The sequence below is a fragment of the Rhinoderma darwinii genome, chromosome 3 (genome assembly GCF_050947455.1).
Source record: "Rhinoderma darwinii isolate aRhiDar2 chromosome 3, aRhiDar2.hap1, whole genome shotgun sequence".
NCBI lineage: Eukaryota > Metazoa > Chordata > Amphibia > Anura > Rhinodermatidae > Rhinoderma > Rhinoderma darwinii.
In genome coordinates this window covers 374,510,470-374,523,210 of record NC_134689.1, presented here as the reverse complement: position 1 = coordinate 374,523,210, position 12,741 = coordinate 374,510,470, and the positions used below count along the sequence as shown (strand labels likewise).

Here is a 12,741-nt window from a genome sequence, read left to right as displayed (position 1 = left end):
AGGGTTGTTGCCTATTCCTAGTATGAGCACACCATTAACAAAAACAAGGAGCATTGTTGGCTATCCTGAAATTGACCACTCCAAGAAACAGTAAACAATGAGCTCAGTTGACTATCCCTAGATAGACCACACTAGTAGGTCACCAAGGAGCCTTGTTGTCTGTCCTTGTATTGACCACGTCATGATGAAACCATTTTTTTTGGTGTACAGAAATAATAATGTTTCCAATTAATGGCATAGTATTGACTTTATTCTTTTAAAGGGGTGTCCTTGTAACTGGGGTTCCTTTTATAGTAATGGGAATGACCCGGCTGTAAAATATTCCGATAGGGGTGTTCTTGTAACAGGTTTGAGTTCAGTTAGACAGCTTACACAGCAACACAGAAAGAAAGGGAGTTAATCTCAGACACCTGTAGGGAGAAGAGTGAAGTCAGAGATAGTGCGTGTTGTACGGTGGTGTGGTATCCGCCTGCTCACAAAGGAAGTCGTTAGAAGTGACAAAAGCCTATAATGTAAAGACAATTTTGTCACCAATTCATGAGATGTTGGGTGGAGACTGGTGGAGTTTGTCCCTTCCCCACAGAGGGACCCAAACAGAGGGGATTAAGGAAGCACCTATATGGGAGGTAGATGTTTATTACATGGAGCAACATGGGACATATAGGAAGAAAGATTCTAAACAATCAACTAAACTAATAGTTTAACATGGAACACAGTCTACACAGAGAAGGTAAATGAATTGGGAAGGCTGGATTTATAGGGAGAGATTATGTTGATAAATAGGAAATTTAGGGAGAAGTTATATAGCATTAAAAGATGAGTTATAGGGAAAAGTTATAAGGAGTAATAGGAGGAGTTATAAGGAAGGATTATTGGGAGTAATAGGAAACATAGGTAATGTTTGTAGGGATTAATAAGAGGAGTTATTGGAAGGGGTTATATGACTTAATAGGTTAAGTTAGAATGAGGTTATATGGAGTAATAAGAGGAGATATAGGGAGGGGTTATATGTAGTAATAGGAGAAGATATATTGGAAGGTTAAATGGAGTAATAGGAGGAGATATAGGGAGATGTTATATGGAGTAATAGGAGGAGATATAGACAGAGGTTATATGTAGTAATAGGAAAATATATATAGGAAGGTTATATGGAGTAATAGGAGGAGATATAGACAGAGGTTATATGGAGTAATATGAGAAGATATAGAGAAAGGTTAAATGGAGTAATAGGAGGAGATATAGGGAACGTTAAATGGAGTGATAGGTGGAGATATAGGGAGAGGTTATATGTAGTAATAGGAGGAGATATAGGGACAGGTTATATGGAGTAATAGGAGGAGATATAGGGAGAGGTTATATGGAGTAATAGGAGGAGATATAGGGAGAGGTTATATGGAGTATTAGGAGGAGTTATAGGGAGATGTTAAATGGAGTAATAGAATGAGATATAGGGACAGGTTAAATGGAGTTATAGGAGGAGATATAGAGAGAGGTTATATGGAGTAATAGGAGGAGATATAGGGAGAGGTTATATGGAGTAATAGGAGGAGATATAGGGGACGTTATATGGAGTAATAGGAGGAGATATAGGGAGAGGTTATATTGAGTAATAGGAGGAGATATAGGGAGGGGTTATATGTAGTAATAGGAGGAGATATTGGGACAGGTTATATGGAGTAATAGGAGGAGATATAGGGACAGGTTATATGGAGTAATATGAGAAGATATAGAGGAAGGTTAAATGGAGTAATAGGAGGAGATATAGGGAGAGGTTATATGGAGTAATAGGAGGAGATATAGGGACAGGCTATATGGAGTAATAGGAGGAGATATAGGGGACGTTATATGGAGTAATAGGAGGAGATATAGGGAGAGGTTATATTGAGTAATAGAAGGAGATATAGGGAGGGGTTATATGGAGTAATAGGAGGAGATATAGGGAGAGGTTATATGGAGTAATAGGAGGAGATATAGGGAGAGTTTATATGGAGTAATAGGAGGAGATATATGGGAGGTTATATGGAGTAATAGGAGGAGATATAGGGAGAGGTTTTATGGAGTAGTAGGAGGATATATACAGAGAGGTTATATGGAGTAATAGGAGGAGATATAGGGAGAGGATATATGGAGTAATAGGAGGAGATAAAGGGAGAGCATATATGGAGTAATAGGAGGAGATATAGGGAGAGTTTATATGGAGTAATAGAAGGAGCTACAGGGAGAGGTTATATGGAGTAATAGGAGGAGATATAGGGAGAGGTTATATGGAGTATTAGGAGGAGTTATAGGGAGATGTTATATGGAGTAATAGGAGATATAGGGAGATGTTATATGGAGTAATAGGAGGAGATATAGACAGAGGTTATATGGAGTAATATGAGAAGATATAGAGGAAGGTTAAATGGAGTAATAGGAGGAGATATAGGGAGAGGTTATATAGAGTAATAGGAGGAGATATAGGGAGAGGTTATATGTAGTAATAGGAGGAGATATAGGGACAGGTTATATGGAGTAATAGGAGGAGATATAGGGAGAGGTTATATGGAGTAATAGGAAGAGAAATAGGGTGAGGTTATATGGAGTAATAGGAGGAGATATAGGGAGATGTTATATGGAGTAATAGGAGGAGATATAGGGAGAGGTTATATGGAGTAATAGGAGGAGATATAGGGGACGTTATATGGAGTAATAGGAGGAGATATAGTGAGATGTTATATGGAGTAATAGGAGGATATATAGGGAGAGGTTATATGGAGTATTAGGAGTAGTTATAGGGAGATGTTATATGGAGTAATAGGAGGAGATATAGGGAGAGGTTATATGGAGTAATAGGAGGAGATATAGGGGACGTTATATGGAGTAATAGGAGGAGATATAGTGAGATGTTATATGGAGTAATAGGAGGATATATAGGGAGAGGTTATATGGAGTAATAGGAGGAGATATTGGGAGATGTTATATGGAGTAATAGGAGGATATATAGGGAGAGGTTATATGGAGTAATAGGAGGAGATATAGGGGACGTTATATGGAGTAATAGGAGGAGATATAGTGAGATGTTATATGGAGTAATAGGAGGATATATAGGGAGAGGTTATATGGAGTATTAGGAGTAGTTATAGGGAGATGTTATATGGAGTAATAGGAGGAGATATAGGGAGAGGTTATATGGAGTAATAGGAGGAGATATAGGGGACGTTATATGGAGTAATAGGAGGAGATATAGTGAGATGTTATATGGAGTAATAGGAGGATATATAGGGAGAGGTTATATGGAGTAATAGGAGGAGATATAGGGAGATGTTATATGGAGTAATAGGAGGAGCTGTAGACAGAGGTTATATGGAGTAATAGGAGAAGATATAGAGGAATTTTAAATGGAGTAATAGGAGGATATATAGGAAGAGGTTATATGGAGTAATAGGAGGAGATATAGGAGAGGTTATATGGAGTAATAAGAGGAGATATAGGGAGAGGTTATATGGAGTTATAGGAGGAGATATAGGAGAGGTTATATGGAGTAATAGGAGGAGATATAGGGAGATGATATATGGAGTAATAGGAGGAGATATAGGGAGATATTATATGGAGCAATAGGAGGAGATATAGGGGACATTATATGGATTAATAGGAGGAGATATAGGGACTGGTTATATGGAGTAATATGAGGAGATATAGGGAGAAGTTATATGGAGTAATAGGAGGAGTTATAGGGAGATGTTATATGGAGTAATAGGAGGAGATATAGGGAGAGGTTATATGGAGTAATAGGAGGAGATATAGGGAGATGTTATATGTAGTAATAGGAGGAGATATAGGGAGATGCTATATGGAGTAATAGGAGGAGATATAGGGAGATATTATATGAGTAATAGGAGGAGATATAGGGACAGGTTATATGGAGTAATAGAAGGAGATATAGGGAGATGTTATTTGGAGTCATAGGAGGAGATATAGGGAGAGGATATATGGAGTAATAGGAGGATATATATCGAGAGTTTATATGGAGTAATAGAAGGAGCTACAGGGAGAAGTTATATGGAGTAATAGGAGGAGATATAGGGGAGATTATATGGAGTTATAGGAGGAGATATAGGGAGAGGTTATATGGAGTAATAGGATGAGATATAGGGAGAGGTTATATGGAGTAATAGAAGGAGATATAGGGACTGGTTATATGGAGTAATAGGAGGAGATATAGGGAGATGTTATATGGAGTATTAGGAGGAGATATAGGGAGATGTTATATGCAGTAATAGGAGGAGATATAGGGACAGGATATATTGAGTAATAGGAGGAGATATAAGGGACGTTATATGGAGTATTAGGAGGAGATATAGGGAGAGGTTATATGGAGAATTAGGAGGAGTTATAGGGAGATGTTATATGGAGTAATAGGAGGAGATATAGGGAGAGGTTATATGGAGTAATAGGAGGAGATATAGGGAGATGTTATATGTAGTAATAGGAGGAGATATGGGGAGATGCTATATGGAGTAATAGGAGGAGATATAGGGAGATATTATATGAGTAATAGGAGGAGATATAGGGACAGGTTATATGGAGTAATAGAAGGAGATATAGGGAGATGTTATTTGGAGTCATAGGAGGAGATATAGGGAGAGGATATATGGAGTAATAGGAGGAGATATAGGGAGAGTTTATATGGAGTAATAGAAGGATATATAGGGAGATATTATATGGAGTAATAGGAGGAGATATGGGGAGATGTTATATGAAGTAATAGGAGATATGGGGAGATGTTATATGGAGTAATAGGAGGAGATATGGGGAGATCTTATATGGAGTAATAGGAGGAGATATGGGGAGATGTTATATGGAGTAATGAGGAGATATAGGGAGATATTATATGGAGTAATAGGAGGAGATATAGGGAGATGTTATATGGAGTAATAGGAGGAGATATAGGGAGATATTATATGGAGTAATAGGAGGAGATATAGGGACAGGTTATATGGAGTAATAGGAGGAGATATAGGGAGATGTTATATGGAGTAATAGGAGGAGATATAGGGAGATATTATATGGAGTAATAGGAGGAGATATGGGGAGATGTTATATGGAGTAATAGGAGGAGATATGGGGAGATGTTATATGGAGTAATAGGAGGAGATATGGGGAGATGTTATATGGAGTAATAGGAGGAGATATAGGGACAGGTTATATGGAGTAATAGGAGGAGATATAGGGAGATGTTATATGGAGTAATAGGAGTAGATATAGGGAGATGTTATATGGAGTAATAGAAGGAGATATAGGGACAGGTTATATGGATGAATAGGAGAAGATATAGGGAAATGTTATATGGAGTAATAGGAGTAGATATAGGGAGATGTTATATGGAGTAATAGAAGGAGGTATAGGGACAGGTTATATGGAGTAATAGGAGGAGATATAGGGAGAGGTTATATGGAGTAATAGGTGGAGATATAGGGAGATGTTATATGGAGTAATAGGAGGAGATATAGGGAAATATTATATGGAGTAATAGGAGGAGATATAGGGAGAGGTTATATGGAGTAATAGGAGGAGATATAGGGAAATATTATATGAAGTAATAGGAGGAGATATAGGGAGAGGTTATATGAAGTAATAGGAGGAGATATAGGGAGATGTTATATGGAGTAAAAGGAGGAGATATAGGGACAGGTTATATGGAGTAATAGGAGGAGATATAGGAGAGGATATACGAAGTAATAGGAGGAGATATAGAGAGAGGTTATATGGAGTAATAGGAGGATATATAGGAGGAGGTTATATGGAGTAATAGGAGGAGATATAGGGAAATATTATATGGAGTAATAGGAGGACATATAGGGAGAGGTTATATGGAGTAATAGGAGGAGATATAGGGAGAGGTTATATGGAATAATAGGAGGAGATATAGGGAGAGGTTATATGGAGTAATAGGAGGAGATATAGGGAAATATTATATGAAGTAATAGGAGGACATATAGGGAGAGGTTATATGGAGTAATAGGAGGAGATATAGGGAGAGGTTATATGGAATAATAGGAGGAGATATAGGGAAATATTATATGAAGTAATAGGAGGAGATATAGGGAGATGTTATATGGAGTAAAAGGAGGAGATATAGGGACAGGTTATATGGAGTAATAGGAGGAGATATAGGAGAGGATATATAGAGTAATAGGAGGAGATATAGGGAGATGATATATGGAGTAATAGGAGGAGATATAGGGAGATATTATATGGAGCAATAGGAGGAGATATAGGGGACATTATATGGATTAATAGGAGGAGATATAGGGACTGGTTATATGGAGTAATATGAGGAGATATAGGGAGAAGTTATATGGAGTAATAGGAGGAGTTATAGGGAGATGTTATATGGAGTAATAGGAGGAGATATAGGGAGAGGTTATATGGAGTAATAGGAGGAGATATAGGGAGATGTTATATGTAGTAATAGGAGGAGATATAGGGAGATGCTATATGGAGTAATAGGAGGAGATATAGGGAGATATTATATGAGTAATAGGAGGAGATATAGGGACAGGTTATATGGAGTAATAGAAGGAGATATAGGGAGATGTTATTTGGAGTCATAGGAGGAGATATAGGGAGAGGATATATGGAGTAATAGGAGGATATATATCGAGAGTTTATATGGAGTAATAGAAGGAGCTACAGGGAGAAGTTATATGGAGTAATAGGAGGAGATATAGGGGAGATTATATGGAGTTATAGGAGGAGATATAGGGAGAGGTTATATGGAGTAATAGGATGAGATATAGGGAGAGGTTATATGGAGTAATAGAAGGAGATATAGGGACTGGTTATATGGAGTAATAGGAGGAGATATAGGGAGATGTTATATGGAGTATTAGGAGGAGATATAGGGAGATGTTATATGCAGTAATAGGAGGAGATATAGGGACAGGATATATTGAGTAATAGGAGGAGATATAAGGGACGTTATATGGAGTATTAGGAGGAGATATAGGGAGAGGTTATATGGAGAATTAGGAGGAGTTATAGGGAGATGTTATATGGAGTAATAGGAGGAGATATAGGGAGAGGTTATATGGAGTAATAGGAGGAGATATAGGGAGATGTTATATGTAGTAATAGGAGGAGATATGGGGAGATGCTATATGGAGTAATAGGAGGAGATATAGGGAGATATTATATGAGTAATAGGAGGAGATATAGGGACAGGTTATATGGAGTAATAGAAGGAGATATAGGGAGATGTTATTTGGAGTCATAGGAGGAGATATAGGGAGAGGATATATGGAGTAATAGGAGGAGATATAGGGAGAGTTTATATGGAGTAATAGAAGGATATATAGGGAGATATTATATGGAGTAATAGGAGGAGATATGGGGAGATGTTATATGAAGTAATAGGAGATATGGGGAGATGTTATATGGAGTAATAGGAGGAGATATGGGGAGATCTTATATGGAGTAATAGGAGGAGATATGGGGAGATGTTATATGGAGTAATGAGGAGATATAGGGAGATATTATATGGAGTAATAGGAGGAGATATAGGGAGATGTTATATGGAGTAATAGGAGGAGATATAGGGAGATATTATATGGAGTAATAGGAGGAGATATAGGGACAGGTTATATGGAGTAATAGGAGGAGATATAGGGAGATGTTATATGGAGTAATAGGAGGAGATATAGGGAGATATTATATGGAGTAATAGGAGGAGATATGGGGAGATGTTATATGGAGTAATAGGAGGAGATATGGGGAGATGTTATATGGAGTAATAGGAGGAGATATGGGGAGATGTTATATGGAGTAATAGGAGGAGATATAGGGACAGGTTATATGGAGTAATAGGAGGAGATATAGGGAGATGTTATATGGAGTAATAGGAGTAGATATAGGGAGATGTTATATGGAGTAATAGAAGGAGATATAGGGACAGGTTATATGGATGAATAGGAGAAGATATAGGGAAATGTTATATGGAGTAATAGGAGTAGATATAGGGAGATGTTATATGGAGTAATAGAAGGAGGTATAGGGACAGGTTATATGGAGTAATAGGAGGAGATATAGGGAGAGGTTATATGGAGTAATAGGTGGAGATATAGGGAGATGTTATATGGAGTAATAGGAGGAGATATAGGGAAATATTATATGGAGTAATAGGAGGAGATATAGGGAGAGGTTATATGGAGTAATAGGAGGAGATATAGGGAAATATTATATGAAGTAATAGGAGGAGATATAGGGAGAGGTTATATGAAGTAATAGGAGGAGATATAGGGAGATGTTATATGGAGTAAAAGGAGGAGATATAGGGACAGGTTATATGGAGTAATAGGAGGAGATATAGGAGAGGATATACGAAGTAATAGGAGGAGATATAGAGAGAGGTTATATGGAGTAATAGGAGGATATATAGGAGGAGGTTATATGGAGTAATAGGAGGAGATATAGGGAAATATTATATGGAGTAATAGGAGGACATATAGGGAGAGGTTATATGGAGTAATAGGAGGAGATATAGGGAGAGGTTATATGGAATAATAGGAGGAGATATAGGGAGAGGTTATATGGAGTAATAGGAGGAGATATAGGGAAATATTATATGAAGTAATAGGAGGACATATAGGGAGAGGTTATATGGAGTAATAGGAGGAGATATAGGGAGAGGTTATATGGAATAATAGGAGGAGATATAGGGAAATATTATATGAAGTAATAGGAGGAGATATAGGGAGATGTTATATGGAGTAAAAGGAGGAGATATAGGGACAGGTTATATGGAGTAATAGGAGGAGATATAGGAGAGGATATACGAAGTAATAGGAGGAGATATAGAGAGAGGTTATATGGAGTAATAGGAGGATATATAGGAGGAGGTTATATGGAGTAATAGGAGGAGATATAGGGAAATATTATATGGAGTAATAGGAGGACATATAGGGAGAGGTTATATGGAGTAATAGGAGGAGATATAGGGAGAGGTTATATGGAATAATAGGAGGAGATATAGGGAGAGGTTATATGGAGTAATAGGAGGAGATATAGGGAAATATTATATGAAGTAATAGGAGGACATATAGGGAGAGGTTATATGGAGTAATAGGAGGAGATATAGGGAGAGGTTATATGGAATAATAGGAGGAGATATAGGGAAATATTATATGAAGTAATAGGAGGACATATAGGGAGAGGTTATATGGAGTAATAGGAGGAGATATAGGGAGAGGTTATATGGAGTAATAGGAGGAGATATAGGGAGAGGTTATATGGAGTAATAGGAGGATATATAGGGAGAGGTTATATGGAGTAATAGGAGGATATATAGGAGGAGGTTATATAGAGTAATAGGAGGAGATATAGGGAAATATTATATGGAGTAATAGGAGGAGATATAGGAGAGGTTATATGGAGTAATAGGAGGAGATATAGGGAGAGGTTATATGGAGTAATAGGAGGAGATATAGGGAGAGGTTATATGGAGTAATAGGAGGAGATATAGGGAGAGGTTATATGGAGTAATAGGAGGAGATATAGGGAGAGGATATATAGAATAATATGAGGACATATAGGGAGAGGTTATATGGAGTAACAGAAAGAAGTGATATATTTTATAATAGGAATCAGATTGGAAAAGGATGAGGCGTTTTATTTCTATAGACAGATCAGAAGGGGTTATATAGAACAATTATATGGATCAACAGGGCAATGTAAAGCTTAAACTGACCAAAACGATGAGGTAAAAAAAATCAATGTTAGGCGCTATATGGAAAGAACATGTACAGAAATAACAGAAATTTCAGCTCCTAATTCCACCCACAGAGAAAGCTCCCGCCGTCCTTTTACTGTATCAATAGACAGGTCTGTGCACAGGCGGAAGGAGAGACCAGATTAATGGCGTTAGTAATCAGAGAGCGGCACAGAGCAGAGAGATGAGAGGTTAATCATCACCACAGGGGGGTTGTATGTTATCAGCGAACACCACAATCCACCCCCCCATATCCTGATCTCTGACCATTTTCTCAAATCCTCAGGGAGCAGCCAGACCCTCTGAAAATGTACTATGTCCAAATGCTATGTACATTATCATGTCATCAGCGCTGCGTCTACATGTGTATAATAGCCGCTTATGCCTGCACGTACACCTATGTGGACGCTGTATGCATCATGGCGGACATACTGACATCATGCACATTTTACATAAGGTGCTGCTGCCAGAGCTGCCTTTAAAACCTTCCTTGACAGAAATATAAATGCTGTAAGGGAGAAGGAGTTCCCTTTCTTTAAAAATTTAAAAAGGGTGAGGAGGGCAGAACAGAAATTAAAGGAAAATAAATGGTATATAATTAAATTAAGAGGGAAAGTGACATAGAGAGTGGGAGAGAGGAGCGGAGGGAAGAGAGTGAAAAAGTCAGGAAAAGCGGAGAGGAATAATTGAGGTAGGCCAGGTTTCTAGAGGTTGCTATGGAAACATGACGGGATAAGAGGAAGGGAGTGAGGAATGAAGGGAGGCTGGAGGTTGCAGAGTATTTCACCACTAAACCCTTATCTGCCACGATCCTGCCAACTCCGGCAAAATTGTACCTACAAAGCTGGTCACCATTTCACTAACCCTTTCTTTTCCAGAAATCTTATTATGTCTTCACAAACAATGTGCCCATGACCATTCTTTCTTTCTGACAGACATATTAAAATGGCTGCTCCTTCCCCCTTTTGCAAACTTGCGAGGCTTTTCCTAATAGAAAGCATTGCTTAAAATATTCTTACTGCCTTAATGACTTCGCCGCAGGAAGTTCCGTGTTCGCGTTTTCATTTTCTGTAGGTGAAATACATCTAAAACGTAATCTCATTTAGTGCTTAGAAATGTGTGACTACCCTATAGAGTTTGTAAAATGACATCTGATCTTTCCTCTAAAGTATCTCTAATCCGAACATATAACCCTAACCCTTTACAATGCTAAATCCTCTCTCTCCAGGTTGTGGGGAATTTCAGGATTTTATACTGGTTCAAATAAACTCCAGTTCTTGTAATCCTTAAAAAGCGAAAGGGATTAGAGGGTAACAGGGTCAGCAAGGGGGAACAGAGGAGGAGGGGTGGAGAGAAAAGGAAAAATTAGGATTCCAACATTAATTATGGGCGGAATTAACGAGTCACCGTGAGGGTAACAGGAAGGGACCAATGAAAATTACCTTTTTGCTCCACTTCTATTCACGCATCAGAAAAGAAAGAGAGAGAAAAATATCAAATGAAAAAGAGGATAGGAAAAAGGAGAGAAAGATATTCATGAGTGTCATTACCAAACCTTCCCTCCCCACCACTTTAGGTACCATGTATCTAACCCTCCCTCCACCCCAGATACCCCCACCACACAAGACAAGCCCAGAACTATATACCCAATGTGTGATGTAGGGGAGGGGGTCTTGGGTTCCCAGTAGGTCCTGTAAAAAGAAAGCGGTGACTAGAGATGCCTGGGGTTGGGGGACAATAGGGTTGGGAAGGACGGATTGGATGGAGTAGGAAAGGGAAGAATGGACTGGGAATTCAGTGAACATGACTGAAAAAAGGCATCACCATATGAAAGGGACATATATGTGATATCTCATGCGACTTAAAGGAGATGTCCAGTTTAGCAAAATAATATTGATTGTAAGAGTAAAAGTTAAAAAAAATTCCAATATACTTTTTGTATTAATTCCTCATGGGTTTCAAGATTTCTGCTTGTTGTTATTTATTAGGAACATTCATTGTTTACTTTCAAGGGATAACATTCTGATCATGGTCATGTGATGGACACACAGGTGCACGGCTCGTTAAAAGATACACATGCTGTAATGAGCCGCATGCTGTAATGACTTCTGGAAGCAGGGCCGGCGTCAGCTCCCGGCGAACCCGGGAAAGTGCCGGGGCCTACTTCCCTTGGGGGGGCCCACTCAGCCGCCGGGTGCTGACACTGCCATCATGACTCCTCCAGCAGTGGATTCCCTGGCCAGAGTCTTGCCGGGATTCTGCTTCTAGAGGGAGCCCCTGTCTAGGCGGTGGCATAACTACTGCTGTAGCAGCCATAGCAGCTGCCACAAAGCCTGCGCCATGAGGCGCCCATGACGCCCACCATCATGGGCCCACCCCCATGCCCAGTGGCTCCGTTAGCAGCCGCTATGGCTGCTACAGAGGTAGCGACGCCACATTCAATAGTATCTGCGACCTTAGGACGCAGATACTATTGAACGCTATGGCAGAGCCGGAATGTATCTATCTCCTTGCTCTGCCATTTACTACGCTACAGACTCCCAGGCAAAGTGCTAGTAGCTAATATCGCTCTGCCCGGGACTCCGCCTCTGGGGAAGCCGCTGACATCACTGTCTATATATGGACAGTGATGTCAGGAGCAGAGCAGTGTTCCAGGCAGAGTGCTAGTAGCGCTCTGCCCGGGACTTTGGCTCTGGGGTTGCCCCTGACATCACTATCCATATATAGACAGTGATGTCAGGGGCATCCCCAGAGACGGAGTACCGGAACAGAGACTTTACTAGCGCTCTGCCCGGGACTTCAGCTCTGCTCCGGACAACACTATCCATATATGGATTTAAATTATTCACTGTGCAATAGTAAATATATGTGGTTTTTCCCATGAGTAATATATATGTTTCACTGGATAAATACCAATGGGAATTTTTTGGGTTAGAACCTAACCTTTAATGTGAGATTTATTTCACTTTTTTTTTTATCAATTTAAGATAGTGATA

General features: G+C 39.1%; 1 protein-coding gene across 3 annotated transcripts in view; it reads right to left on the bottom strand.

Moving 5' to 3' along the window:
* The window catches only part of ADGRL1 (adhesion G protein-coupled receptor L1), a 399,972-nt gene that overhangs the window by 54,441 nt on the left and 332,790 nt on the right, over nucleotides 1-12,741 (bottom strand). The window contains exon 5 of one of the 3 annotated variants that reach the window (XM_075858739.1): nucleotides 11,188-11,202. The exons of 1 other annotated variant lie outside the window; for it this stretch is intronic. In XM_075858739.1, the coding sequence (XP_075714854.1) occupies nucleotides 11,188-11,202 (15 nt within the window). Of the gene's footprint in view, nucleotides 1-10,764; nucleotides 10,880-11,187; nucleotides 11,203-12,741 lie in introns of those variants that run through there. One more of the 3 variants, XM_075858741.1, reaches the window with a different exon arrangement.